This window comes from Sinocyclocheilus rhinocerous, unplaced genomic scaffold, assembly GCF_001515625.1.
Source record: "Sinocyclocheilus rhinocerous isolate Xijiao unplaced genomic scaffold, SAMN03320098_v1.1 scaffold19, whole genome shotgun sequence".
In the NCBI taxonomy this organism is placed as follows: domain Eukaryota; kingdom Metazoa; phylum Chordata; class Actinopteri; order Cypriniformes; family Cyprinidae; genus Sinocyclocheilus; species Sinocyclocheilus rhinocerous.
The window spans coordinates 4,189,024-4,216,489 of record NW_015638975.1 but is presented as its reverse complement, the minus strand read 5'-3'; the positions used below and the strand labels follow the sequence as shown (position 1 = coordinate 4,216,489).

The following is a 27,466-nucleotide window of genomic DNA, read 5'->3' as shown; positions in this document are numbered from 1 at the left end:
CAAATAAATGCAGCCTTGGTGAGCAGAAGAGAAATCTAAAAAAAAAAGTAACAATCTTGCTGTTCAAGAACTTTTCACTAGTAGTGTAGGCTGAATATAGGTTGAAACAAATGTGCTTCAGCCAGAAAAAAGGGTATGAAAAGCGATCCTCTCTGCCAGCAGGAGGCGCTTTTAGAGTGATAAAACTAGCGGTTTCCCAGGCAATGGCTGTAATCAAAGCAGCTCCGATCATGAGCTACTTCATCAGATGAAAATGTCATCGAAACTTTTCTTAAGACAGTCGGTTCCCTTCAGAGATACATTCATATAAAACACCCGTGCCGCGTTTTGATTGAAACGTGCAGTGCTCATGTTTATTCAAAGAAGTCAAACGCCACTAATAAATCAATGTATGGGAAACACTGGTAATGTATATCGGAAAGTTGTAAAAATCATATCAGTTATTGAAGAAATTATATCACTATATATATATTGATATTGAATTATTGTCCAGCCCTAGTTTTAATAAAGCTCTTTTGTCTCTTAGGTAGTGTCGGCACAATGAGCTCTCACCAAAGACCTGGAACTCCCAAGGTACTTCTGTTTATTTTAAATTCAGTGTTTTGCTCTGTCTCTGTGATGAAGATACTTAGCTCACTTTGACCCTATGTGAAAAGTAACGAACATCTGAGAGATTTATTGGCCGCTTATCATTCTGATTTTCCATATGACCGTGTCAGACATCATTCCTCTTTTCTCGACAGGGCTGTTATTTGTCCAAGACTGAGAGGCTAATGTCCTTTTGGTGGTATTAGGTAAGGTTACTTGTTCCCATGTGCTGCTACTTAATACTCAGTCCCTCTGTGACGTATGATTATTTTTTTGGAATCTCGTTCGTCTGAAATCCTGTTGATAAGTCTTTATAAATGATGTTACAGTACATGTTTCGCCTGCATTTTGCATGCTTTTTGTATCTGAAGTGATGCCCAGATTTCTCTCCTAAAAGGTTGCACGCATGTAGTACTCTCAAACAGGTAAGAATATGCACTTGCCATGTCGTTCCATTTGAAATAGTCCCTTTTTAGTTAACTTGTACCTCAGTGCTCAATTCCATCTGTAACGTATGATGATTTTTGCAGTCTCGTTCGTCTGAAGTCCTGCTGATAAATTAACGTTTACTGATGTTACAGATTTGGCACTTGTATCTCCGCATTTTTGTAGCTCTCCCTTCTGAAGATTTTTTTTCTTAACCTATAGGTGGCACACCTGATGTGGTGAATTCACAGGTGAGAATTCCATTCCTAATAAACAAAATGACAAACTTTATTGCAGCTGGTCCTTTTATGATGTAACTTGCACACGTCTTACGCCCTGTGCCAATACCAGAACCTGAAATGGTGAACCCACTGGTGTTGCCTGGGCAATAAGGGGATGACTTGTTGGGGTTACCAACAGTCTGAGAAGGACTAGCTTTAGCGTAGATAAGTTTTCCTTTTCATATATCAGTCTCCTAACTTTATTTTTTTCTCATTTGATTCCTTGCAGGACTACGGTGAATTCTTCAAGTTCTGCTCCCTTGAACATACTGAAGCTGGTATGTGTTTTGTATTTTCAACTTGAGTTACATATGAACTAGTTGGTGTGATGACTGAGTTACCGCCCCAGTCTGATTTATCTGACTGAATGGTACCGTCTGACCTCAGTAAATGGTTTCATTTAAAATTTGTACTTGTGAAACTTTCATTTAGATTTTTTTCTTTCCCCTCAGGTAGTTCCATGACTGACCATAAAGGTTTGTATTTTCGTATTGGCTTATGTTAATTTATTAGTTGTATTACTTTTTAAATGATGACGTATATCGCCCCAGTCTGATGTGTTATGACTGATTGATAATTCTGATTAAATGTAGACAATTTAAAGGTACTGGTTTAAGAGACTTTTAGTGACTTTCTTTCTTTATTTCCCCCTCCAGGTCACTTAAATTTGCATCTGAGAAGTTGAACTGGCTGAAACCTGATGTTCATCCCTGTACTATAGATCTGCTGAACTGAAGTGTTGACTGGCGTTAGTAACTGACAGTTTTTATTCCTAAGATTGCAAAATAAATGGCTCTTCTGAATTTGCCGTTTCAAATACAGTTGCGTCCCCGAGTCATCACCTTTTGCTTTCATGTTTGTATCAGGGATTTTCAGTGATCTAAATGGAAATGTGACCCTTTTCATTGCAATTCTGCTTGGTCAAGCTTTATGCGTCATGAACGAACAAAGTTAATTGATTTATAAAACTTGATGGTGTTGGTATGTAAAGCTTAACACTCACAGCACTAGAAGTAGTGTTCATTGTTAGGTCAAGATAATTGTTAATGTTCACTTAAAAAGCTTTTGTCACAACACCAAAAATGGTTACAGTGTCCGATTCGTCATGAGAAAATGCATAGCATTAATCTCATTGTTAATTGGGCATTAATTTCTCAATAGAAACAAACTTGTTTCTCTGAGCTAAGATTTGAAGGAAGACAATTACTTGAGAACAAACTGAGCTAAGGTGTAAAAAGCAACAAGGTTATTTGCTACCCTTTAAATGGCATTTTAAGTGTTCCGATGGGGGGGCAGATTCATGAATATAAACAAAACGTGGCTAGATGAGAAGCAGCCACCCTCTGTAGATCTTCAATCAAAGAGGAAGGCTGGAGACTGACCTGTAATTACTTTAAACGGCAGGAAAAAGCAGCAGTTGGTAATAGAATAGACCAGATTTGTTGAGGTAGAGTGTATTCTTGGCAGACATGATGTATCTTAATGCAGCTGAACACTCAAGAGCTAGTTACAAGTGGTGTTGAACAGCATACAAGGAAAACAAATAGCTTCCATTTCCAACCTTCTAAAGCAAATCGCTTTGTGGGCTTTCAAAAACACACTACCTGTTGGTAGTACAGCTACTTAGCAGGGTGTCCGCGGGTCCTTAAGTCTTAATGTCTTAAATTCGGATTCGATGGGTCTTAAATTTTTTTTTTTGGTCACATTACCGCTAAAATATCTTCAGTCTGACGGACCTAATGACTGTTTACAATCATTGGACAGACCGAAGATTTTTTTCTACCCCGCGGTAAGTTACTCCGTCATCAGAGAATGCAGTAAATTAGCAGAATACAGAATACAAGCTCGCGCTGCTGAGGCTCACTGTTTGTCTCGAGACTTCAGAATAAACGAGCGTGACAGCACACAAACGCAGAAGAAACGCACTGAGGTAAAAATTCAAAATGTTTAGTTTATTCATAACTAAAAATCTATTTAAACTTATCTGACCACCACACAGAATATGAAGAATATCAAAAACTTTAGGAGTCAGCTGTCCACGAAAGTCCTTAAGATACCAGCATGATAACACACTCAATCAGGTGAATGAATGATTCAGTGACTCACTCATTTAGTGTCTTACCACCACTTACTGGTAGTTAAGTTGAGAAGTTTGTTGAAAAGTATGCATTTTTCCCCTCAACATTTCTTATTTGTATACTCATAAATGCATTTAAAACATTAATCTCATAACATTATTTATTGCAGTTGTAATTATTGTTATTTGCAGTGTAAATTATTTAATGACTGGTAGCAGCCCTATAGTGTATATTGAATTAATGATAAATTGTAATAATTTGACATGTAAGATGATGCATACATCTAAAAAGGTTAAAAATAGGCCTTTGTAAAGGTAAATATGCAGGTTTAAGTATGTAAAATATGATAGAACACTGATGAAATTATTGCTTCAGAATAAATTTACTCCACCAAAAATCTCAGTGATGCAGTTATTTTGCAGGGATATTTTGTATGGAATATTGTCTGCTGATATGAAAAGTTCACTGTATATCGTAGTAATAAATATAATTTATTACAGCAATGATATTTTGTTTTCTTTTTAATTTATACACATTAAATATTACATATATGTATGTAATAAAATGTGTATTTCCATTACAGGTTTAGGTCTTAAATTTCATATAAGGTGGTATTAAAAAGGTCTTAAAAAGTCTTAAATTTAACTTGTTCATATCTGCAGAAACCCTGCTTAGACATCCATCTTAAACATATTTGAAAAACATTTGCATTGCATACATTCAGTCCAACAATAATTTTTTTTATTGTCCATCTCAAATGTTAAAACATTCAGTCCATTAGTCAGCTGTAAAGATCCGAGCTGCTATATCATCAAGTAGCCAGTCCACACCTGTAAGCAGGTTCTCACCTGTAACGGCACTGCATCCCACAATGCACCAGTGATGGGTCTTAATGTCATCAAGGGTTAAAACCTGGACAACGTTCAGAAAACAAGAGCATATTCACAAATTCCTCCAACAGCAAGGCAGTTTCAGTAAAATACAAATGACTGTCCCTGTTTAACAAAAGACTCACCTCTCGAATGGCATCTTTTGATAAAGCACCAGGTAGGTCCTGTTTGTTGGCAAAAACTAACAGAGTGGCTCCCGCTAATCGCTATTCAAGAGAAATGCATTAATTATAAAGTGTAATGTATATTATAAAGCCCACACATTACATTTTATTGATTCAAAACTATGTGGCCTTTTATGTTCACTAAAAAAAGATGCTAAGTAAAGAAATGTCAAAATCTGACCATTTCATTTCAAACTCCATAGGTCCAAGATATTGGTCATCTCACCTCCTCTAGTAATAAAGCACTCAGCTCTTTCCTGCAGTCCTCCAGTCTCAATCTGTCAGCGCTGTCCACTACCCACACCAGTCCATCTGTACTCTCAAAATAATTCCTCCAGTATGATCTCAATGACTTTTGGCCACCCACATCCCAGATATTCAGCTTAAACCTAGTCTCAGTGTGAAGAAAAAGAAACAAAAATATAGCACTTGGTTATGTATCACAGTAACATTGGTCAACAAACAGTTTGTATATCTGTACATTCTCTATCTGTGTGTGTGTGTGTGTATATATATATATATATATATATATATATATGTATATATATATATAGCCTTTTTGCCAATTAGTTTCATTAAAAGTTATCATCTAATCATGCTCTCAACCTCTTACTTATGCAAAACATATATAACAACCAGACTTCTGCCGTACCCTCTATGCTCGAGTGTCTTTATGTTGAAGCCTAATGTTGGAGAGATCGTGCTGACATCTTCGCCGTTAAACTTCTTCAGGATGGTTGTTTTTCCAGCATTGTCAAGACCACTATAAAGAAAGGTTAAGGACTCACAACAGTCTTTAGCATCACGAGTAATGAGAACATTACACTAAACGAGCCTTATTTGAGTAATTTGACACTTGTGAATAGAGTAAGAATGTACTTTATTAAACATAAAAACAACAGCGGTTTAAAAAGAATATTGTTTTCAAATGTATTTATATGAATACATTTGAATGCAGTTCTGTGAAAGGATACAGCATCAGTAGACGCATTTCGCGCTCCTTGTGCTTCATCTTCTTCAAGATCGTCAGTAAACCCATCGCAAACGTTTAAGTATAAAACACTGAATTGATCTTGACCCGAAATAACACATTAACTATTGAAACACAAAATAATTTCCTAAATAACAGCGACATGCGTTTAGTGCAAAGCCATACTGGAAACAAGGAAGCGTTACTATGAGTTGACGCAACACGTATGAAGTATATGATTGGTTAGAGAGTGCGTAAAGATGGAGCTGAAGGTATATGATTGGCTGTTCTACCTGTCATTCATACTTGGGCTTTTTCTATTGGTGAAGGAAAACCGCGGCAAGGGCGTGTCTGAACGTTGTAGTAAAATCATTCGTTTCTATAGCAGCGCCCCCTTATGTGAATTTTCTAAACATGTGAGCTGAAGTGAACTCCACCAAAACGATTTCTCGTAAAGTAGGTTCGTCTCAATTACTTTTATCTGACTGGTTGTTTGATCGGTTGGTCATCCATGCTAGTTTTACCCTATTGTTATTTGGGTAGGACGGGAGAAGGTGCCCCCTTAAGAACAATGTGGATTTACTTTTAAATTGTAACATATTTAGATATAAGTTTAGCATGTGCAGGATGATGATGTATCAGCCAATGTGTTATTATGGGAACTAAACTCAAACAGTTGCTAACTTAACTGTTATAGCACAAAATGTCAAATATTAAAAGGGGTAAGATGGCCTGCTACAAAGTAGAATCACAGTAAAATACAAAACATATTTATGATTTATATGCAAGCATATTAATATTTACATATTTAATTGCCCATATTTTAATTGAAAACATAATTGAAACACTATAAATGCAAATGTAATGATTTTACTCAGTTCTAGTAAAGGTTTTAATGAAAGCAAAGATGTCTGAATTGCACATATGTATCTGAAATAGATCTAATTTATGGAAAAATTTAAGAATTAAAAAAATTATAAAAACTAGTAACAACATGCCACTTGGGGTCTTCTGTGCCAAAACCTTTGATATTCAACATCATACAATTTTATAGATCACTACAGAGACACACAATTAGACCAACTATCCACAAAACTATTTCAAAACGTCGAAATTCGTCGAAACGTTTCGAATTATTCAAAAGTGCTGAGATGAGATTTTGTGCCATCTATGGTCAAGGAAAAAAAGGGTGGAGCAGGTCATCTTGCTTGTTGTACTCAATCACTATTTAACATTTAACATTAGCTGCCAAATATTATAGTCTCTTAATTAAGGGTGGAGTTTTACATTAAAAATAATAATTACAAACAAGCAACCATAATAACATTAATACAGAGAACCTTTGTATTAGTGGTGTTTATGGTCAATTACAAGTGTAACAAAAAATAATGAGAATATTGAAGATCTCAGTGAAGATGTTTATTGCAGCATTGTAAAGTATGGCATTAATAATAATAATAATAATAATACATTTGTAATGGTACAATCATCATTTTATAGTTTATATCTCATTATAAACAATAATATGATGAATCAAAAATACTGTGATCTAAAACGGAGAGGCAGTACTTACAATGGTTGGTGTAAGTTTCATAAAGCACGTTAGAATAGTAGACATCATAATGGTTTGTGGCATTTTCTCATCAGTTTATATTTATATGTAGGCTAATTCCTGATTGGTAAGTATCAGTTAGTGGTGGCACATTTGATTAAAACGTTTCTTTTTTCTTTCTTTTTTTTTTTTTTTTAGTTATGGCCTCTGCATAGTCTTTATATTATTTTATAATTACAAATGATACAGCTGAACTGTCAAATCTATGCAAAAATGAAAAAAACGCGTATTTACGTATTTGAATGCATTGCACAAAACAGGCTACTGGAAATAAACTTACAATGAAAAATACAACCAAGTGTGTCTAGAGGCGTCATCAAACTAGAAACTCATCGACGACGTTGATGGACTTAATGACGAAACTGTCAGGATAAGTAGGTGAATTCAGTCGCTATAAAATAATTCGACATAACGTGAATCTGTGAAAATATCTTGCAACTCTACAGTTGATCACACAAACTCCAATCTCTACCGTTAGTTTGATCTGACGCTTCTGAGCTCTCAACCAATGATTCACTGGAGCTCCGCAAGGACCGCCTCCCTCATTTGCACACGGAAAAGTAAGAAGAAATAAATGAATAAATAAATCTGGAAATAAATACACGTGGGAATAAAAAATAATAAATACATACATAAATAAATTTAATTAAAATAAATGCAAAAATAAATACATAAAATAATATAATACATAAAGGAAAAAGTAATAAAAAAAATTAATTCAGGGTTAAATTTGATTACAAATGAACTATATGTGTTTTTATCAAGTCATTTATTCCTTTATTTATTTTCCTGTCATTTTATTTATTTATTTATCTATATATTTATTCGTTTTTAATTTCTGCAGGTTTGGTCCTCCATAGTTAAGTGCGTGTGTCACGCAATCTACATTATGCAGCGACACCCAGCGGCAGGTGTCAGTCACTACCGAAGGTGCGACACGCACCGCGGCAACTGACACAAGACGCAGTCCATTGACATGTGTCACAGGTTTTAGTGACACATGCCACTGAAAACCGGAAGTGTCACTGAGCATAGCGGCATGTGCCAATGGCATCTGTGTCAGGTGTCATGTCACTTAATGTTAAAACTGCTGCTGGTAAAACGTGTAATTGAATAGACTGTTTGTCAGTGTCCTTTGGCTTTCATCGAAAGAAAAGTGTAGTATCTACATTAACTGTAGGACAGTCCCCCTGAAAGAAACCTTACGGTAAATTCCTTGTTTGTTTCATTTGTCTCAGGTTTCTGTTTTCCCCTCCTTGAAATTGCAGCCCTTATGTTTGCAGCAGATTCTTATGCATCAGCTGCCACCGTATGCCTGTAAATGAAAGACACGATTGCAAACATTTCTCCCAGCAGAACCTTGTAACTGCTAAATTATACTCGTAAATATTTAAAAAATGCTGGATTCATTTAATTTGTTACATTAATTTGAGTAATAATGAAATACTGTAATAGCCTTACATAGTTAAGCCTTCAGATCCCTCACAGCTACACCCGTTTGGACTTCCTGCTTGGAATTCCCAGTATTTGTCAGTGTAGAGCGGGAAATGAACAACCTAAATACTGGCAATACAGTGCCGGAAGCGATGATCTCCCTGCTCCGCTAACCGGGCCATTTAACATAATTCGAAACCGAAAACAGTCTAGTCCACCCCTCTGTTGCGTCAGTCCATTCACAGAGCTATTGGCTCATTCCGCCGCCCACGGCCAACATCACAAAGACCTCAGACCAGTTTAAATCATGACCAGGCACTGTAGTTGTTCAGACAACTTCTGCTTCAGGATTCTTTCAACGCGCTTGCTTTTCAATTCGAAGAAGCAATTTCGAATTCAATTCGAATTTTGTGCAGTACTGAAATACTACTAAAGACCGTTGATTTATTCTGAAAGTATACATGCAAGCATTTTGTTCTGATTTAACTGTCGAAAAGCATCCGTGCACTTGGAGATGCCAGCTGCTGTCATGGACAACTTTGACCAGGGAAGTCCTTTCTCTCAAAGTGATTCTCAAAGTCCTCTTGATTGGGTAAGGAGTGAATTCATTCATTTAATGTGATTTTAGTATGTATAAATATAACGCTGTTATTACAAGCAATAAAATACTTTATTACATATTTTGTTATATGTAGCTATAATATTTATTATTTGTGTATATATATATATATATATATAATTATTTGTTTATATATAAATAAATCCATATTTATATTATATATTGTAAATCATATATATGATCTGATAAATATCTTTAGAGCACACAGTCAGAGGACCACAGGCACCATCACAGAGAGAAAAACAGAGATGCAGCTCGCAAGAATCGCAGAAAACAGACAGAAAAGGCAGACATGCTGCATGAGGTCAGTAGCAAATTGAAACCTTTGACACGCTCTCTTTTTCTCCTTTGAATGGGTTTGTTTTGCTCTGTCCCTATTTACGTTACCTCTTCATATCCTTACTTTTGCTGTATCTTTTCATTCACATTACTGCACACAACTATATTTATACCTTTTGTTCTTTATTATTGTTATTGTCAGCTACATAGCCTATATTCTTACTTGGAATTATGAAGTAATGTGCCATAAGCATAACCTTCAGGAGAATGTGTACGTTTCTCTGGAGGATTTTTTTGTGTGTGTGTGTTTGTTAATGATTAGTTTGTAGTCTGTGTGTGTGTAGAGGAGCATTAGTATTGCACAACCTTTCAGTGCAGAGGAGGCATTTCTTGGAAAAGCAGAGCATGACTGGGACAGCTTACAGATTAGTTACACTAGCGGCTGACTAGTTATTTTAGTTTAACATCTGACATGTCATACATTCACTTTCATTTTCACTTCAGATGATGTACAAATCTTGGACTTTCCCTTTTTTTTATCCAACCCAATAATCTCAGATCCCTTCTAAGACTAACAAAATATGAGGAAGTCTGAATTTTATTTTTATTTTTTTTAATATGTGTAATATGTGTAATGACCTATGAACTTTATATGTGGGAAAAGCAGCTCAGGTCAAATCTATTTTAAATTACTTTTTATTTGACACTACTTGCATTACTGCCGCATTCCTTTCACTTTGTTACTTCTGCTTTTCATGTCAATATTGTATTGTCTATAAACTAATTGATATATTTATTTATTTTTTGCCTAGGAACTCCAAACCCTAGAGCAGTCTAATACCGCATTCATAAAAGAAATCGCTGAACTAAAGAAGGAGCTTCAATTCTACACCACAGCCTTGGAACAACATATACCTCACTGCACTAAACTGTGTCCATTTGAACCATCAGTTAGTGTTACAGGAGGACTGTCCACAGCTACACCCTCTACCTCAGATATCACCTTCAACTCTGACCCCAACCTCTTGCCGGAACTTGCGTTCTTACCAGACACTAATTCAGGGGACCTATCTCTAACAGACCTCCTCGACAGTAGTGATTGGTGTCCATGGGACTCAGTGAATGGAAATGGGTGTCTACAGCAGTTTTGAGGTGCTGTACAGTCAGTTATTTGGTCACAAGGCTTACACACTACTACATCCTGCAAACAGCCCTTTTTGTTGTGTTCAAATGCTAATGGTGCTAAAAACCATGATCCATTAAAGTGTGAATATGTTGTTTTGTATAATTTATTTAAACAATACTTACAGATGGCATTTACATGTAGCTATATTTTAGATACGGGCATTATATATTTTTATATGTAAGACCACAGCCTATGTTGGGCTTATTGATTCCATACTTTAATCCATTTTGATTTGTAAATAAATTATTTCATAAATTATTTTTAATAATTTGAAGTGTTATTTATTGAAATATGGGTCAATGACACTCATTCTTTATTTAAAAATACATTAAAGATTAAAGCAACTGTGTAGTTTTGTGTATTTGGGCAATTTTGGAGCTCCTTCTAAATATATCACTGTTTCAAGGTACTGTAAAAAAGGTACATGCAGTTGCTTTAATGTCTTACAAGACATGCTACACAACATATATGCCAATAACACAGCAGTGGTACAGGTATCCCCTGGCAACATATACAGTCAATCACTGTCTTACAATACAAAGACATTGTGAAGGAAGAAGGAGAGAAAGATGAACAAACAAACAAAAATCCAGAACAGATGAACATATACGTAGAACCAAAATATGTACTGAGTTCAGTGGAATTTAATAGTCAGCCCAAAGAGGAGACCAAGTATACCAAAAGTCATTAGGCCTCTGATGTAAGTCATAGGTTAGTTTTTCTAATGGTTTAAGAGAAGTAGCCTGACTCAGCCACATACTGACTGGCTGACCATTAAAGAAATATACATTTTTTTTTTACAAAATATGTACAAATATTTAACTCTTCATTCTGTACCATGGTCAAGACACAATTAAAATGTTACAATTCAAAAGATATGCATTCGGAGACAGTATGCAAAGGATTTACCAGTAATCTTGTGTACAGCTTTGTGAAGCTCCCTCCATCCTGTTGCAGTCCCAAAACACATGTATCACAATGTCAACCTTACATGTAAAACACCACTGGGAAACATTGAGAAATATTTTATGAATGTGAAACGGCGTTAGGTACGTCCTGTGACTAAACTTAAAATTTTGTTCATTGTTCGAAACTTATATTTTTTTGAATTAGCTTGAATTAGAAATAATGTTTTAGTGGGGATTATAGTGAAAAAAGCGTAACTGTAGATTGCCTATAAAATAAAATAAAAGGAAATGGTGGTATAAACAATTTGACAATTTTTAATTCTTCATTTTTTTAAATGTAAATATTTTTAATGGTTTAAAAAAGCTGTCTGTCAAATCAGCATGGTGTGACCTATATGCAGGTAGCCATTTTATTGACACAGACATTTTAATCTTTCTATGAGGAGGATTTTCTGGTCAAGTAGAGTATGTTTAGGCAAACATCTTAATATTAAAGACTTTAAAATGTATGATATTTGTAAATAAATAAATAAATGTGATTTAAAAAAAAAAGTAGGCCTATTTAGTCTTTTTTTAAAAACGTTTTTGGTCTAATTTAGTATTTCATAAAAAAAATTATGCATTTATTTATTTTTTGTGTTGTACTTGATGGTAATAAAACTGGCCATTTTAAGTCATTAAAATATAAATTGTAGGCTATATAGCCTAAACATTTTTAACTTGATTTTTTAAATAATTGTGTAAACATTCGTATTTGTCAATGACTCATATACACTTAAGCATAGGTCAATGAATGAATACTTGAAGAACATTTCTGTAAAACAAGCCATATCAATAGCACTCGATATTTTTTTTCGGCGGTACAGTAGTCGAGGGTCTCTCGATAGCCAAAACGCCCATAACGTTCAGCATCACATTTAGTGGTCTTAAGGTAGGTCAGCGGCACGTCGTCTTTCGACCGGTAGGCTATTACAAAACTCGCAGTTAGCGACGGATTGAACAAAAATCAGCGGATACAGCGACGGGTGAGCGCGCGGAATAATGAACGAATGAAGCAAGAACAATGGCCAACCTGACAGTCCCAAAACACAGCGGCTAACACAGACTGTGTCAGCCAGTGAGGGAGGGACAGAGGGAGGAGAAGGAAAAGGGCTGAGGTAGAAGACAGCTGTCTGATTAAGATACGGATGAAATAAAAACAAATAGCATCTATATAGTCACTTAAACGGCGAATAGAGTCAACGATATAGCCATAGCAGCGCGACGTCTAGAGGGTCGCGTAAATGTAAGATGAGTAAATAAATAAATAAGAGCGCGTGAGCGTCAACCGCAGTGTGTAGCATCTACATCTACTTGCACCACCTGAAGACAACGACCGACACTGACTGCTGGGAAATAAAGAAACGGGAAAAACACGAGCAATCAGCGGAGAGGAAGGGCGACGGGGAAAATCAGCGAGACGTCAACGTCCTTGTGATACAGAAGCAGCCTAATTGAACAGCGGTTTCTTGTATTTGAGGGAAGGAGGTAGAAGGGGGTATCAGTGCTGCAGCGGCCGCCGTGATGCTCTACACATGTAGGCACGTTTGAAGCAGTTCATCCCCGCCCTGTGTGGATCTGACCGAACCGAACCGACTGTACGGTAACGGATTTAATAGGGGGACGCTGGAAGGCTCTGAAAAGGACTTAAGGCGCAGAACTGGTGACTGGTAATAGGCTATGACGATAACCTTTAATTAATAAGTGATGCATTTGTACCTGTGCGGAAGAGATAAATGACAGGATTGTTTTATCGCGCGTTTGTTTTTCAACATGGATTAATTGGCCCGTGATCATTGGATAGAATGCTTATTACATCCGAGTTTTAATACGGTACCGATTTATGCCTCTAGCCTATAAATATTTAAATAAACCAAATTTAGGCCGATGACTTTCTAATGACGACAGTACGGCAGAGATGTCTTTATTGTAGAAATGTGTGTTCACCTCAATATCTCTTCATGAAGATATAGACAATTACATCCACCCTTGTGCTTATTTCCGAGTCTCGTTTTTTTGGTGGGGGGGTTTAATGTAACACGAGTGAGAGACGCGTCAAATTGAACACCGATAGCTTTTACTCCACCATCCCTCTGTCTACATTTTTGACCAGGTTAGATAACTTCTGTCTTTAGTCGATCCCTGCTTGTTGATTTTACTTTTTAAATCCAAAAGAAAAAAATATTTGACTAAATAACAAGCCTTTAGGAGCCAGTTCTCGCCTTTGGTTGCCTTCCTCGAACAATCTTCTGCCGAGCACCACCTTCGCAGCGATGGAGACCCCCACGAAGCTACCTCCGTCGAGCCCATCATCGCCTACCACGGGCTTCTCTGTACCGAGCGCAGAGAAAGTAGACGGCTTCCCCCGCCGCTCGATGCGCCGTGCCCGGCAGCGACGGTCCCATAGCTCCTCACAGTTCCGCTATCAGAGCTCCCAGGTGGAGCTCACGCCGCTGCCCTTACTTAAAGGTAGGTTCCTTTAACTGGGACGTGAGGTGGTTGGTTTTTAGTGGCATGTTAGTTAGGAAATGATGACAATGAAAATAAATCCCCTGATATTGAAATAGGCTATTACAGCCATTTTGGTGGTTATGAACTCAATGTCTTCTTGAGCATCCTTGAGAGATGTCATGGTACCTCCATAAGGACTCCAAATTTAACTAAATCTTCTGAGGACTCCTCTGTGAGGAACACAGGTAGACTCAGCAGAATTTTCATCTAATGATAACGTCATTCAAAGGTATATAGCCTAAACTAAATGATTCAATGTTTTGGCTGAACTTATATTGGTTATATTTGTTGGAAAGCAATTTTTGTAACATTAAATTCAGCTCAACTCAGATAGGCTACCTTGTGTCGGGTAGCAGAAACCTAATTGAGTAATCCCAGATTATATCTATACAATTATCTGAAATGAAATCGTTTGCAGTACTAGCTAGCATGGCAGTGTAACTTTTCGTATGATAAAATGTAGGATGTTGGCAAGAGATTGCTCATTGCAGTGGGATTTAAATAGTAACTGTTCAACATAAACCATAGAATCTATAACACAAAAACACCAAAAATAACATTTCTAGTCAACAGTCCTATGCAAAGTTTGCTTGGAATCAGAAATTCCTTGTCCAGTTTAGTTAATGGCAACAAAATGTTTTCATGTAGTCCAAAACAAATGCATTGAGTAAACTTCTTTTTTTTTTTTTTTTTAAATGTAAGCGTTTGGCATGGCATGAAATTATAGTATTGCATTACCTTATTTTAAATAAGTTCATTTAACTAGAAGGAAAAAATACTTTTTGAATCCATTGTTCTCTCTTGTCATAATCAGTGCCAAGTACTTTGTTTTAGTTTAGGAAGCTTTGTGGTTAAAAGCATCCTCAGTCAGGAGACTGTAATAGTTCTACTTCCATGAGCTCATTTTGGCCATCAACCTGAAGTGATGGAGAAACTGTAAGCCACAGACTGGGTAGTGGCTGGGGGAAGTAACTGTATTGAGTGTGGGGGAAGTTTAGCATAATCCATTAATTTATAGAAGTATAAGAGTGACAGAATTTTGTAACAAGAACCTAGAAAGCTCAGGTAAACAGCTATATAGAGAGAGAAAGAGAAAGAGAGAGAGAGAGTGTGTCTTAAAGTCTTAAATAATAAAGATGAGATGCATAGCACCTAATTTTCAGAGTAACTATGAAACTTTGTCATATTTTTCACAAAGAATACACAGATGCAGTGTTATCCCCACAGTTTGTGCACGACTTCATGATTCACACTTTAGCAGGATATGATTCACTTAGTCTAATACAGGAATCATCTGAGCGACATTTCCAGTGAAGTTGGGTTTAGTGGTACCAGTTTTCATGAGACACTCCAGCTGAGGGTGTGCTGCCAGTTGGTGTGTCACAGGGGGTCCAGACTGAGCCTCTGTCCTGTTTAACCATCTAACTGACCTGCTTTTAGTCATTCACATGCCACTGAGACACATCTCCACTGTAAATCAACATTTAATTTCTTCTTACTAGGTACAATGTATTTATCAACCCATATGAGTAGCTATAGGTTTATTTAGCTCTGGTTTCATTTCGTAAACTGTAACTGTATAAAATGCACTGTTGCATGTGGTATTGTCTTTGATTATACCTCATAAAGCATCAGTTTCATGTAAAATATCATCAAACCACTGACAAATGCTAGCCATGTAAAAAAAACTGTTAACTGTTGATGAAACTTAGGTTTTGATCAGTCTCAATTTTGGGATCTTTCTTAATTCTACTGAACTCAAAATAGGTAACGATTATTATATCCCTTATAGCAAAAAATAAAGTGAAGCCTCTTTAATGATCACAACATCTAAATAACACTTATTAGAATGGCAGTCAGTAGTACATGTACTGTATACATGGACTGGTAAACGTTTACTGTCGTCTGCTTTTTTTGTTTGCAACTTGTACCTGCTACATATTTAAGCTCCATTAATGGTATGGCATATTTAGATGTGACATATATAATGCCTTTTAAACACAAGATTAGCTTAGCAGAGCATGACAAACGCCACCTGACACAGAACCTGTGAGTGTTTGTTTGGTCTCTGAATTTACCTGCGAGTCTCTATCTGTGTGCAGTAGAGGGAAAGTGAGGAAAACAGCTGAGATGCTCAGTCCAAAACATGACCTGAATCTTTAATTAAAAATATGGCCAAAACTGCCAGGTTTGCTAGCCTGGGTTATTAGTTACCGGAAAAAAAAGACTGTAGATATGTTAATGGTGTGAGCCATTGGTGGTGCTTACCCTCATTTGTAGACCTTCGAGTTCTGCTCTTCAAGTTAATTTGTGTTATTTTTTCCATTTAAGCCTCTGGAGTGACTTCATTACTAGTCCTCGTGAGTTTGTGAGCGTGTGTCTCTGTAAATAGCTGCCACTGCTGGAGGGTGCTGGAGTGTCTTCCACATGGACAATGGGCAGCTCAGAGCTCTCGGTCTGCAGATTCAAAACTCCCAAATCCATAAATGTAACAGAAATGAGTGTTTTTAGACAGCTTCTCAAATCTGTTAGCAAATCACCTTGGAGTATGATGATTACTGTACTTGTGTACTATAGTTGTGAATCATTGTTTCAGGGTAACAAATATGTCTGTGTATAAGAAAGTGATTTTTTTCGGGGCGTGTATATATCTGCCTGCTTCTTCCTGCAGGGTCCAGCTGGTCAGGGCCGGTATTAGGTTACAGTACACAGAAGGCCTGCTCCCTCTCTGGCCTCCTCCGATCAATAAAGAGGGCAAGAGAGGAAGAGGGAGAGAATAAAAAGGGGGTGAGTGAGTGATTATAGAGACAGGGAAGAGAAAAAGAGCATTAGAGAAAGAGAGAGTGAAGTGGATAAGCATGTGAGGCTATAAGTGGAAGAACACTGTACTGAGGGAGAGCTATTGTTGAGAACAAGATTTGTTGAGCCATACTTGTCCTTGTCTATAGAAAGTGAAGGAAAATATATATAAATCCCCCCCAAACATTGGGACCTGTAAAATAGTTTGTTTTATACTTCACCAAATCTGCATTTATCTGTATAATGATTTTGTGTTAATAATATAAATTCTGCGTAATATCATAGTAATATATCAGTAATGTATTAATTAAATATTATTAACATTTTGTTAATAATAACATAACTGTTTTCTATTTTTATATATTTTAAAGTCTAATTTATTGTGCTGATTTTTCAGCATCATTGCTCAATTTTCAGTGTCACATGATCTTTCAGGAATCATCCTAATATGCGGATTTGGTGCTTAAGAAACATTGCTTTTTATTATCAATGAAAACAGTTGTGCTGCTTAATATTTTTGTGGAAATGATGGTACATGTTTGTTTCTTTAATGAATAGAAAGTTTAAAAGGACAGCATTTATATGAAATATTTTTTGTAGTATTGTAAAAACATACCAAAATGGTGTATTTTATAGTATACCATTTTCTTTCAATAAATATACGTGATTTAATATTTATTTAAGTCATGCTTTAACCTTAGAGCTTAATTAATAGCGTTAATTTGAAAGATATTATAATATAGTATTATACATATTTATTTGTTTTATATTATATATAGCTTCCTGTACTGGTGTTGAGGTTCAGTTTCAGTGGAATTCCAAATTTGCCTTCAGCATTTCATCAAAAAAGCTCATGTGAAACGTGGCAGTTCAAGGTTCCTGTTTTGTTGTGCAGTATTTTTGCTCTGCTATTTTGTGGGTTTTGGTGGTTCAAAAATACAGGATTTCAAGTGCCACCCAAATGCAGTAATAACTCTTTAACCAGAAAGAGTTTACTCATTAAAACCACACTGCCACAGAAAGAGACCCACAGAGAGAATGAGAGTGAGAGAAGGATGGAGAGGAGGGGTAAAGGGAGATCATGAAGAGAGGAACAGGGTAGAGGGATGACATCATCTCTCCTGCTCTCTCTGCACTGTTTCTTCCCGTAGCATGCATCTCTCTCTCTCGCTCTCTCTCTCCTTCTCTATGCCCCACTGTTGCTTATTAGCTGCTCTATATTTAGCAGCTTTGCATGTACAACATAACAGCACGTTTATTAGAGCGACGACTGGTCTAACTGGAGTGATACTTAACTTCAGACATAAAACTGTTGCTATTTCTTCACATATGTCATTATAGTTTTCACATTCCTTCCATGATTTAAGTTCATTTCAAATTCCAATTTCATTCATTGCTCTTCCTCTCATTCACTATGCATCTCCAGTTCCTTGTGTCTCCGCCTTCTTTCTCTCTCACACTTTTTCCTGGACAATTTAGTTTTTTTTCTGTTCTGACTGCTGTGGCTGTGTCATGCTCTCTTGCACCCTATCCTTCCCTCTGACTACAAACAAACAAACACACACCGTTACATAACCACCTCTTTTCATCACATCCCTCTCTTTATTTGCACTTTCTGTTTATTATTTATTTTATCTGTCTCCTTTGACCTAACCTGCTGCAATCCAACCCACTTGGTTTGAGTCTAGCTGTTGCAGACTGTTAAGACTAATCCATTTTTAATGGAGAGTAATTGTACAAAGTGCCATGCTGAGGTTAAAGAAAGAGAGAGATAGAGAGACAGAGACATCGATTCACACGTCGAAGTAAAGGAACGGTAGGGTATGTAAGTTGGGTTGAGTTTTTGGATGAATGGAGTGGATTGTCATGGTTATTGTGGCTCAAGGCGCTACGTCCACAGAGGGGCGAGACAGCGCGGGGTTAAAGATAGCACCCACTAATCCTGTTAGCACCAGACGCCTCCACTTACTTCTCATTAGCATCCCGTCCATCCACTTCAAGCAATCTGCATTAATATACTCTAGAGATCCAAGTGTCTGTGTAACTCCAACAATCTTTAATGTAATTGTGCCGTGTGGGTGCATACAATTTAAAAAAATAGCTGTTCTTTATTGATAGTTCCAAGAAGAACCTTGAACATTCATGCAACCTTTCCATGCACAAAAGGATCTTTATAGTGTAAAAATGTTCTTTAGATTATCAAAACACTTTAGATTATTCACACTATAAAAAATGGTTCTTTTAAGAATTGTTCATTGAAGGCTTCATTGGGGAACCAAAAATGTGACCCTGGACCACAAAACCATAAGTCATAAGGGCCAATTTTTGGAAATTGAGATTTATACATCATCTGAAAGCTGAATAAATAAGCTTTCCATTCTTTCCATTGATGTATGGTTTGTTAGAATAGGACAATATTTGGACGAGATACAACTATTTAAAAATCTGGAATCTGAGGTTGTAAAAAAATCTAAATATTGAGAAAATCGCATTTAAAGTTGTCCAAATTAAGTTCTTAGCAATGCATATAACTAATCAAAAATTAAGTTTTGATATATTTATGGTAGGAAATTTACAAAATTTACTTAATATCCTAATGATTTTTGGCATAAAAGAAAAATCGATAATTTTGACCCATACAATGTATGGTTGGCTATTGCAACAAATATACCCCAGCGACTTAAGACTGGTTTTGTGCTCCAGGATCACAAATGGTTTTATTGCATCACTATGAAACCCCATGTCTGGAACTTTTATTTTTAAGAGTGTATCATTATAAAAAAATTACTGAAAATAATTACAGTAAACAAAGGGAAATTACAATTCTGTCATTATTTACTCAACCAAACTTGTATGACACGACTCAGTATCTCAGTGTTTTTTTTTCTCACCACGTAATGTAAGTCAACGGTCACCAAAACTATATAATATATATTCTTTTGTGTTCTGCAAAAGAAAGAAAATCATACACGTTTGGAACGACATAAGGGAAAGTAAATGATGACAGAATTTTAGGTTTTGGGTGAACATTCTTTTTAAAGGGGTCATATGATGCGATTTCAATTTTTCTTTTCTCTTTGAAGTGTTACAAGCTCTTGGTGCATAAAGAAGATCTGTAAAGTTGCAAAGAATAAAGTCTCAAATCCAAAGAGATATTCTTTATAAAAGTTAAGAGTCAACCACGCCTACCTAAAACGGCTCGTTCTAACACGCCCCCACATGTCTACGTCACGATGTGGGAAGATTTGCATAACGTGAGCCCAAGCTCACTCTAGCCCGCCGTGTGTGACGCTGTGTTTCATTGTGAAAGCGAAACTACTTTGTTTGGCCTTTCAAAAGAGGACACGACTAGAAATCAGTGGTTAAGTTGTATTTACAACACTGTTCCAGAACAGTTCAACCCAAATATTCAGATGTGTGCAGCGCATTTTATGGAGGACTGTTTACTGATCCTGGGAGAGTAGACTACAATGCCGGCTGTTCTGAATCACAGACTGTAAGTACGTTTTTTATATTTAAAGAATTTGCCACTGATGATTCAAACGCGAGTTTTGAGCAGTGTAGAGTAGTGTTTGTAGTTTGTAATTTCTCCGATCACAAATGCAGACATGGTTTTTTGTTTACACGGCACGGCGCGATGCAATGCAACGCATAAAAAGAATAAGTCATTATAATCCGTAATTATGTCCCCACTGGATGCAACAAATGCCTCGTTTATAATGGGTTGTATTGGTTTTGTCTTGTCGCTCCGGGACACGGCATCACAGTATGGTAAGGGGCGTAACATTTCCGTCACACACTTGAGGAATTCGGCCAATCACAACGCACTGGATAGCTGGCCAATCACAGCACACCTCGCTTTTCAGACCGATGAGCTTTGTAAAAATCGACGCGTTTCAGAAAGGCGGGCCATAGAGGAGAAACAATAATGTACAGTATGTGGAAAATAACAGTTTTTTGAACCTTAAACTGCATAAACACATTTCATTACACCAAATACACAAAATAATGTTCTTTTTAGCAACATCATATGACCCCTTTAATTTAAATAATCCAGAACAGTGCTAGTGTGTTAAAGTCCATTTCAATTGGTTAGTGAATAAAATGTTATATTGCATCGCTACGACAACCCTTTATTTTTAAGATTGTAACATTACATTATTTAGCGGGTGCCTTTATTCAAAGCAACTTACAATAAAGGAACATAAGCAATTTATCACAGAGTTAACAATGTTTATGTAATGTTCAAAAATGAAGGTTCCAAAAGGGTTTTGTTTTTCACAGCGAAGCCATAGAAAAATGATTTTGGGTTCCTTAAAGAACCTTTTAGTGAACAGTTCTTAAAGTAATTGTTTATTTTTAGTGTGAAGTACATTTTAATAATATAAAGAACCCTTTATCCACTATAAAGAGCCTTTTGTGCAATGGAAAAGCTCTCTGGATGTTAAAGGTTCTTCATGTAACCATAGATGCCAGTGAACATTTGTTTTTTAAGAGTGTAGTGTGCAATTCCAGGTTTAATAGCACTAGGAAAAACATAGTAAATAGTAAATGTTTAGTGTAATTGTGTATATTGTCTAAGTATATTTGTGCACTAGATTACATCTCCTCATCTTCCCGTCCCACAGATGCGCCAGTGGTGGAACTTCATGACTTGTTCTGTAAGAAGCTGCAGCAGTGTTGTGTGCTTTTTGACTTTCTGGACTGTGTCGCCGACCTGAAGGGGAAAGAGATCAAACGTGCTGCGCTGAACGAGCTTGTGGAGAGCGTGGCCACCAGTCGCGGAGTCCTCATCGAACCCCTGTACCCAGAGGCTATTAAGATGGTGAGATGAATTGCGAAAGAGTGAAAGAGTGATGGAGTAGGATGGGATTTGATAAAAGAGCAGAGGAGGCAGGGGGAGATAAATCGCTGAGGGATGCACAGGATCTCCAATGCTCTAAAGTGCACTTAGAGACTCAGAAGCATTTACGTTTCCTTGTGTTTAGCTACATTAGCCCAGTACAGTATGTAGCTGAAATACAAAAACACCTTAATTGGGAAGCAATTGATTTTTGTTAACCGGTCCTTTTATGTTTTGATGTGAAAGACAAAGGTGGGGGAGATTCACTAAGAATGAATTGGCACCCTTGGATAATATAGTTTATTTGCATATGCTGTTGCGTTGTGTTTGTTTTAGACCCTTGTTTACAAGAGGAATTATGCAAATCAGGTAACAATGAATTACTGTTCCCCTGATCAATAGAAAATGTACACAAACATCTTTTAAAATTCAATTCCATTTACCTGAAACTCCATTCAACTGAAATGCACAATTGTTCAAAGCAAACAGCAATGAGCTTCTGTGAAATCTATAATGAGCCAAAGTTGCATAGAAAAGCAGTGTTGAAAGAATTACAGTGACTTATTTTACATAGAAATGACTTTATGTTTCTTTTGTGGAACATAAAAGATATTTTGAAAAGTGTTTTTTTTTTGTCCATACTAATGGTAACAAAAATTGGTTACCAACAACGATGACAGAATTTTAATTTCTTGGTCAACTATACCTTTAATTTAACTACTCACAGCATGGAACAAATTTGTTAAACTGGAATTCATTTGGTTTGTGAATAATATTTTTTATCACCGATATACCATGTGAAATAGCTGTTAAGTGCATTTGCATTTGAATATGGTCATAAATGTTTTATATTCTGGTGGCATCAGTCTGGTATTATCATCTTACCATTGTGAAGCAAAGAAGCTGATAAAGGTGAACATTTAAATAGGATGTTAGAACAGGGGTTCTCAACTCTGGCCCTTGAGGATCACTTTCTTTTAATGTCATTTGCTATGTGAAAGCAATGCTTTAGTAAAACACAACCTTTCAACCCCTCTTCTTCCTGTAGATCTCAGTGAACATTTTTCGAACCCTCCCACCCAGTGAGAACCCTGAGTTTGACCCTGAGGAGGATGAACCAGCTCTAGAAGCCTCCTGGCCTCACTTACAGGTACATGTACATTCTCAAGTTCTTATATACACAAACACACTAACGCATATACTGACACCACGGGGTGAGAAATCATCAGAGTTTTTTATAGCTTGTGTCCCAGCTCTGATCCCATTTCCTCTCTCTTTGTCTCCTATCTTTTGTTTTATCTAGTTGGTGTATGAATTCTTTTTACGCTTTCTTGAGAGTCCAGATTTCCAGCCTTCTCTTGCCAAGCGCTACGTGGACCAGAAGTTTGTTCTACAGGTACAGAGCTTGTATAGATTTAGATGTATAGGTGTAGAGGCCTTTTATGTAAATATAAAACGGCTGCAATGTAATAAAAATATATGTAATTCTGCATTTATCTTTGCATTATTGTATAATAAATAAAATAAATACATAATGAAACCATGTGAATAAATATGTACAGCTAAAGTGGACTTGAGGCGATTATAAATGATCTTAGCCCATCTTCAAGTCCGGCCTCTGGAGACAAACATTGCTAATTTGTAGTTTTGGCACACCCTGTTTTTTCTTTTAGCCTTGATATCTTAGAGCAGCAATATAAGATTTTAAATGTGTATCATATCATAGTCAAATCGCAATATTTCTCAAACACCCAGCAGGCAGTCTAACCTCCATGTTGGACTGTTAGTATTTTTGATTCTACTCACACCAATTATAAATATTCACGAGTAGTGCTTTTAATAAAGTGCAAAAGGGCTGACTACATGTGTGTGTGTGTGTGTGTGTTTGTGTGTAGCTGCTGGAGTTATTTGACAGCGAAGACCCCAGAGAGAGAGAATATCTGAAGACTATCCTGCACCGCGTCTATGGCAAACTTCTGGGCTTGAGGGCCTACATCCGCAAACAGATCAACAATATCTTCCTCAGGTCAGTCATACAGACAAAACGCATGAGCAGTATTGATATTCCACAGCCAGTGACTGCTTTTTGTTAGTCTTTATGTCTGTCATTATATCTATTTTTAAACTCTGCAGGTTCATCTATGAAACTGAGCGTTTCAATGGAGTTGCTGAGCTTTTGGAAATTTTGGGAAGGTATTCTTTCAAACTGTCATAATAGAAAGCACACTAAGTGTGTGTTAAAAATCAGATCAGATGATGTTTATAAAGCAACTCAATGTAAATTAGAAGATTATAAGGTAGATCCTTGTGGTTTATTCATTAGGAGGCACATATAATATCTTATGACATTTGTACTATAATCTTAAATGAGTAAATTATAGTGTTACGTAACTTCATGTGGCAGCAGATTACTGGAGAGATGCTTTATGGTGTGTGAGCTGGTGATTCAGACACTTCGCAGAGACCTCCGACATCAGTGCTCGCTGCATGTACCTGCCACGTTTTCTGCAGTCATGTTTCCCATCCTCAGCGTGTCCAGCCCTATAATTCACAGCCATGTTCTCAGCGAAACCAGTGCTGCTTTGCATATTGGGTTCAATGCACACAAAATGGTGCCTGTTTCTCAATGTGTTTAATAGCATAAACAAAAGCAAACCTTTGACAGAGAGAAACAGGGGAAGAGAGAGACAACCAGGGGGAGGCATGAGTCAGAGTGTTGGGGATGGAGGTCTAAATTCAGGTTGATGCCAGTATTATTTATAGTGCCTCCCACCCACACATCTCTCTGATCACTACTGAAGAGAGAATGAGGGAGAGAGAGAGACAGCTGCAGAATTAGAGTGAGAAAAGATGGGTCCCATGCAGAAAAATATGCATTTCATGTTCTTTTAGTATATATATTTTAAACATATAGTCAAAAACATATATCGGAAAAGGATATTGATTATATGAAAATTAGAAACTATTTAAATATAACTTTTTAAACAGATTTTCAGGCCATTTTATTTTAAAGCTTCGCAGAGACCTCCGACATCAGTGCTCGCTGCATGTACCTGCCACGTTTTCTGCAGTCATGTTTCCCATCCTCAGCGTGTCCAGCCCTATAATTCACAGCCATGTTCTCAGCGAAACCAGTGCTGCTTTGCATATTGGGTTCAATGCACACAAAATGGTGCCTGTTTCTCAATGTGTTTAATAGCATAAACAAAAGCAAACCTTTGACAGAGAGAAACAGGGGAAGAGAGAGACAACCAGGGGGAGGCATGAGTCAGAGTGTTGGGGATGGAGGTCTAAATTCAGGTTGATGCCAGTATTATTTATAGTGCCTCCCACCCACACATCTCTCTGATCACTACTGAAGAGAGAATGAGGGAGAGAGAGAGACAGCTGCAGAATTAGAGTGAGAAAAGATGGGTCCCATGCAGAAAAATATGCATTTCATGTTCTTTTAGTATATATTTTTTAAACATATAGTCAAAAACATATATCGGAAAAGGATATTGATTATATGAAAATTAGAAACTATTTAAATATAACTTTTTTAACAGATTTTCAGGCCATTTTGTATATTTTAAAGATATTTGAATAAGATTATAGAAATATTATAATACAGAATACTTGTAATAAAATGTATAATGTGTAATATTTGATAAAATACAGAAAAATGTCCAAAATATGTTTAAACAGTTTTATCATTGTCAATTTTAAGAAACGCTGCCAATTTAAACAATATGTTTTCAATTTAGATAATATATTTAATTGAACCTTGATGCTGTTAACAGTGCATTGTGTATGGCAAATTGATTTTTTGCCAGATAATATATGTATATTTTGCCACATGCAGTCAGATAAGCAAAGTAAACGGATAGGAAGAAAAAGAAGGCAATACAATGAGAGACGTGCAAAAATGAGAGAGAGAATGATTATGTAAAATGAGAGAGAAAGACAAAGAGCGAAGAAGATAGTAGAATAAAAGAGAAACAGAGACAGACAGTATGGATGGAATGGAATTGGAATGGAAACAGTTAAGCAATGGGAGGAAGAGCCTGAGTAAAAGAACAAAGATAAAACTAAGGAAATGAGAGGAAGAGAGGAGGAGACAGTCAGAAAGAGAGGAAGGATGAGGGGGGTTTAGTGGGGGATTAGTTGATGAACAATAATGTGGCGAATGAGTGTACAGAGCATCAAAAGGATGACTGATACTAATCCTGTTTATTCTCCCTTTTCTCTTTTCCGCCTACTACTCACTTCTCTCCTCTCCTCTCCTCTCCTCTCCTCTCCTCTCTTTTCCAGTATCATAAATGGCTTTGCTCTGCCTCTCAAATCAGAGCACAAGCAGTTCCTGGTGAGGGTCCTGATCCCCCTGCACACTGCCAAGTCTCTCTCCATTTTTCATGCACAGGTTAGAGTCAGACGCCTAGACACACTCACACTGGGACGCTCATACAGATCTAATGCTGTTAATTAATGGACTGTAATGGGCTATCCTACCACAAGGGGGCGCTAAATACTAACGCTAAATCCAGTGGTCCCAAAAAGTGTACAAAGTGGACACTGACAGAGAGAGTTCACACAACTCTCATTTACTCAATGTCATGCCATTCTAAACTCTGGTTAATGTTATTTTGTTCTGTGATTATATCTGTTAAGCTGTAATCTTGATGACTTAATACATCCACTAAAACTGGTTGGTTAAAAGTCATTGCAAGATAAAAATTAGAATATCTATCTATCTATCTATCTATCTATCTATCTGTCTGTCTGTCTGTCTGTCTGTCTGTCTGTGGAATTCTATCTATCTATCTATGGAATTCTGAATTCTCTTGGTTTGATATTTTTATGCACTAACATTAATACATTTTTAGTAGCCAGAAATAATTTTGGACATTTTGGGGCCACTGTATTAAAGTCTGAACTTACTTGCCTTTGTGTATATAAATGTGTGTGTGTGTGTGTGTGCCTGGCTGTTTACACATACACTGTTCAAAAATTGGGGTCAGTAAGATTAAGTATTTATTTATTTAGAAATTAATACTTTTATTCATTAAGGACACATTGATCACTTTTGCTTTGCTACAAGAAATTCCTATTTAAAAAAATAAATGCTGTTCTTTTAAACGTTCTGTTCATCAGAGAATACTGAAAAAAGAATAACAGTTTCCACAAAAAAATATCAAGCAGCACAATAAAAATGATGATATTTCAAAATATTGCTGTTTTCACTGTATTTTTGATCAAAGAAAATGCAGCCTTGGTGAGCAATAAGATCTTACCGACCCCAAACCTTTGAACTGTATTGAATGCATTCTTTCAATATATTAATATATATATATATATTTATATATATATATATATTAACAGCATGTTTTGTCTGAAAAGTGCTCTTGTAATATTAGTACTGCCTGTTTGTATATGTCTATAAGTGTGTGTATTCTGAAAGTGCTTGTCCTACATTCCTACACTCGCCCTTTCCCTTGTCAATATCACACCATCCATAATTCAGTGGCCACACTCCGGGCTGTTTATACTTCCTATTTGCCACAAGGGCCTATAGAGCTCTCCCAGGGAATGTCTTCGGGTGGCCAGACTTATTTTATGTAGCTTCCATAGAAACAGAAGCACAGTGCAGGCAAATCCTTAATCACACTTCCCTCAAGGCTTCTTCTAATGATGACATTTCAAAATATTGCTGTTTTCACTGTATTTTTGATCAAAGAAAATGCAGCCTTGGTGAGCAATAAGATCTTACCGACCCCAAACCTTTGAACTGTATTGAATGCATTCTTTCAATAGATTAATATATATATATATATTTATATATATATATATATATTAACAG

At 36.5% G+C, this 27,466-nt stretch overlaps 3 protein-coding genes and 1 long non-coding RNA gene across 8 annotated transcripts in view; 3 read left to right on the top strand and 1 right to left on the bottom strand.

Annotated features, from left to right (window-relative positions):
- The window catches only part of LOC107750591 (uncharacterized), a 5,967-nt gene extending 3,851 nt beyond the window's left edge, over window positions 1–2,116 (top strand). For 2 of the 3 annotated variants that reach the window (XR_001641162.1, XR_001641160.1), the window contains 7 exons: window positions 527–573; window positions 744–794; window positions 986–1,013; window positions 1,237–1,265; window positions 1,525–1,573; window positions 1,748–1,771; window positions 1,952–2,116. This is a non-coding gene — a long non-coding RNA (uncharacterized LOC107750591). Of the gene's footprint in view, window positions 1–526; window positions 574–743; window positions 795–985; window positions 1,014–1,236; window positions 1,266–1,524; window positions 1,578–1,747; window positions 1,772–1,951 lie in introns of all 3 variants that reach the window. The other variant, XR_001641161.1, reaches the window with a different exon arrangement.
- Window positions 2,117–4,088: 1,972 nt separating this feature from the next.
- Window positions 4,089–5,605, bottom strand: arl2 (ADP-ribosylation factor-like 2). Of its 2 annotated transcripts, XM_016566166.1 has the most exons (5): window positions 5,402–5,605; window positions 5,080–5,190; window positions 4,654–4,816; window positions 4,389–4,469; window positions 4,089–4,285 (listed from the first exon to the last, which is right to left on the bottom strand). In XM_016566166.1, the coding sequence occupies exons 1-5, from the start codon at window positions 5,464–5,466 to the stop codon at window positions 4,151–4,153; spliced, it is 555 nt and encodes a 184-aa protein (XP_016421652.1). In that variant the 5' UTR covers window positions 5,467–5,605; the 3' UTR covers window positions 4,089–4,150. The 2 variants fall into 2 exon arrangements, with proteins under 2 accessions (XP_016421652.1, XP_016421653.1); XM_016566167.1 differs by lacking the exon at window positions 4,389–4,469.
- A 2,509-nt stretch (window positions 5,606–8,114) lies between these two features.
- batf2 (basic leucine zipper ATF-like transcription factor 2) lies at window positions 8,115–19,859 on the top strand. Of its 2 annotated transcripts, none has more exons than XM_016566071.1 (4): window positions 8,115–8,216; window positions 8,941–9,035; window positions 9,262–9,366; window positions 10,154–10,705. In XM_016566071.1, exons 2-4 carry the CDS (start codon window positions 8,958–8,960, stop codon window positions 10,490–10,492), a joined length of 522 nt encoding a protein of 173 aa, XP_016421557.1. In that variant the 5' UTR covers window positions 8,115–8,216; window positions 8,941–8,957; the 3' UTR covers window positions 10,493–10,705. The 2 variants fall into 2 exon arrangements, 1 of the variants encoding a protein (XP_016421557.1); XR_001641159.1 differs by adding an exon at window positions 19,826–19,859 and having other exon boundaries at window positions 8,191–9,035; window positions 10,154–10,605.
- The window catches only part of ppp2r5b (protein phosphatase 2, regulatory subunit B', beta), a 21,735-nt gene continuing 6,613 nt past the window's right edge, over window positions 12,345–27,466 (top strand). The window contains exons 1-7 of the mRNA XM_016566070.1: window positions 12,345–13,943; window positions 21,413–21,609; window positions 22,676–22,777; window positions 22,931–23,023; window positions 23,523–23,653; window positions 23,761–23,820; window positions 25,921–26,029. Coding sequence (XP_016421556.1) covers window positions 13,748–13,943; window positions 21,413–21,609; window positions 22,676–22,777; window positions 22,931–23,023; window positions 23,523–23,653; window positions 23,761–23,820; window positions 25,921–26,029 — 888 coding nt within the window. The 5' untranslated portion in view covers window positions 12,345–13,747. The remainder of the gene's footprint in view (window positions 13,944–21,412; window positions 21,610–22,675; window positions 22,778–22,930; window positions 23,024–23,522; window positions 23,654–23,760; window positions 23,821–25,920; window positions 26,030–27,466) is intronic.

Excerpts from the sequence above, each read along its gene's own strand:
- batf2 (XM_016566071.1), top strand. The coding sequence starts at position 8,958 with ATGCCAGCTGCTGTCATGGACAACTTTGACCAGGGAAGTCCTTTCTCT. Across the intron at positions 9,036-9,261 it reads CTCAAAGTCCTCTTGATTGG|AGCACACAGTCAGAGGACCA; the intron begins GTAAGGAGTGAA and ends AAATATCTTTAG. Across the intron at positions 9,367-10,153 it reads AGGCAGACATGCTGCATGAG|GAACTCCAAACCCTAGAGCA; the intron begins GTCAGTAGCAAA and ends TTTTTTGCCTAG.
- arl2 (XM_016566166.1), bottom strand. The coding sequence starts at position 5,466 with ATGGGTTTACTGACGATCTTGAAGAAGATGAAGCACAAGGAGCGCGAA. Across the intron at positions 5,191-5,401 it reads GAAATGCGTCTACTGATGCT|TGGTCTTGACAATGCTGGAA; the intron begins GTATCCTTTCAC and ends CTTTCTTTATAG. Across the intron at positions 4,286-4,388 it reads CAAAAGATGCCATTCGAGAG|GTTTTAACCCTTGATGACAT; the intron begins GTGAGTCTTTTG and ends AACGTTGTCCAG.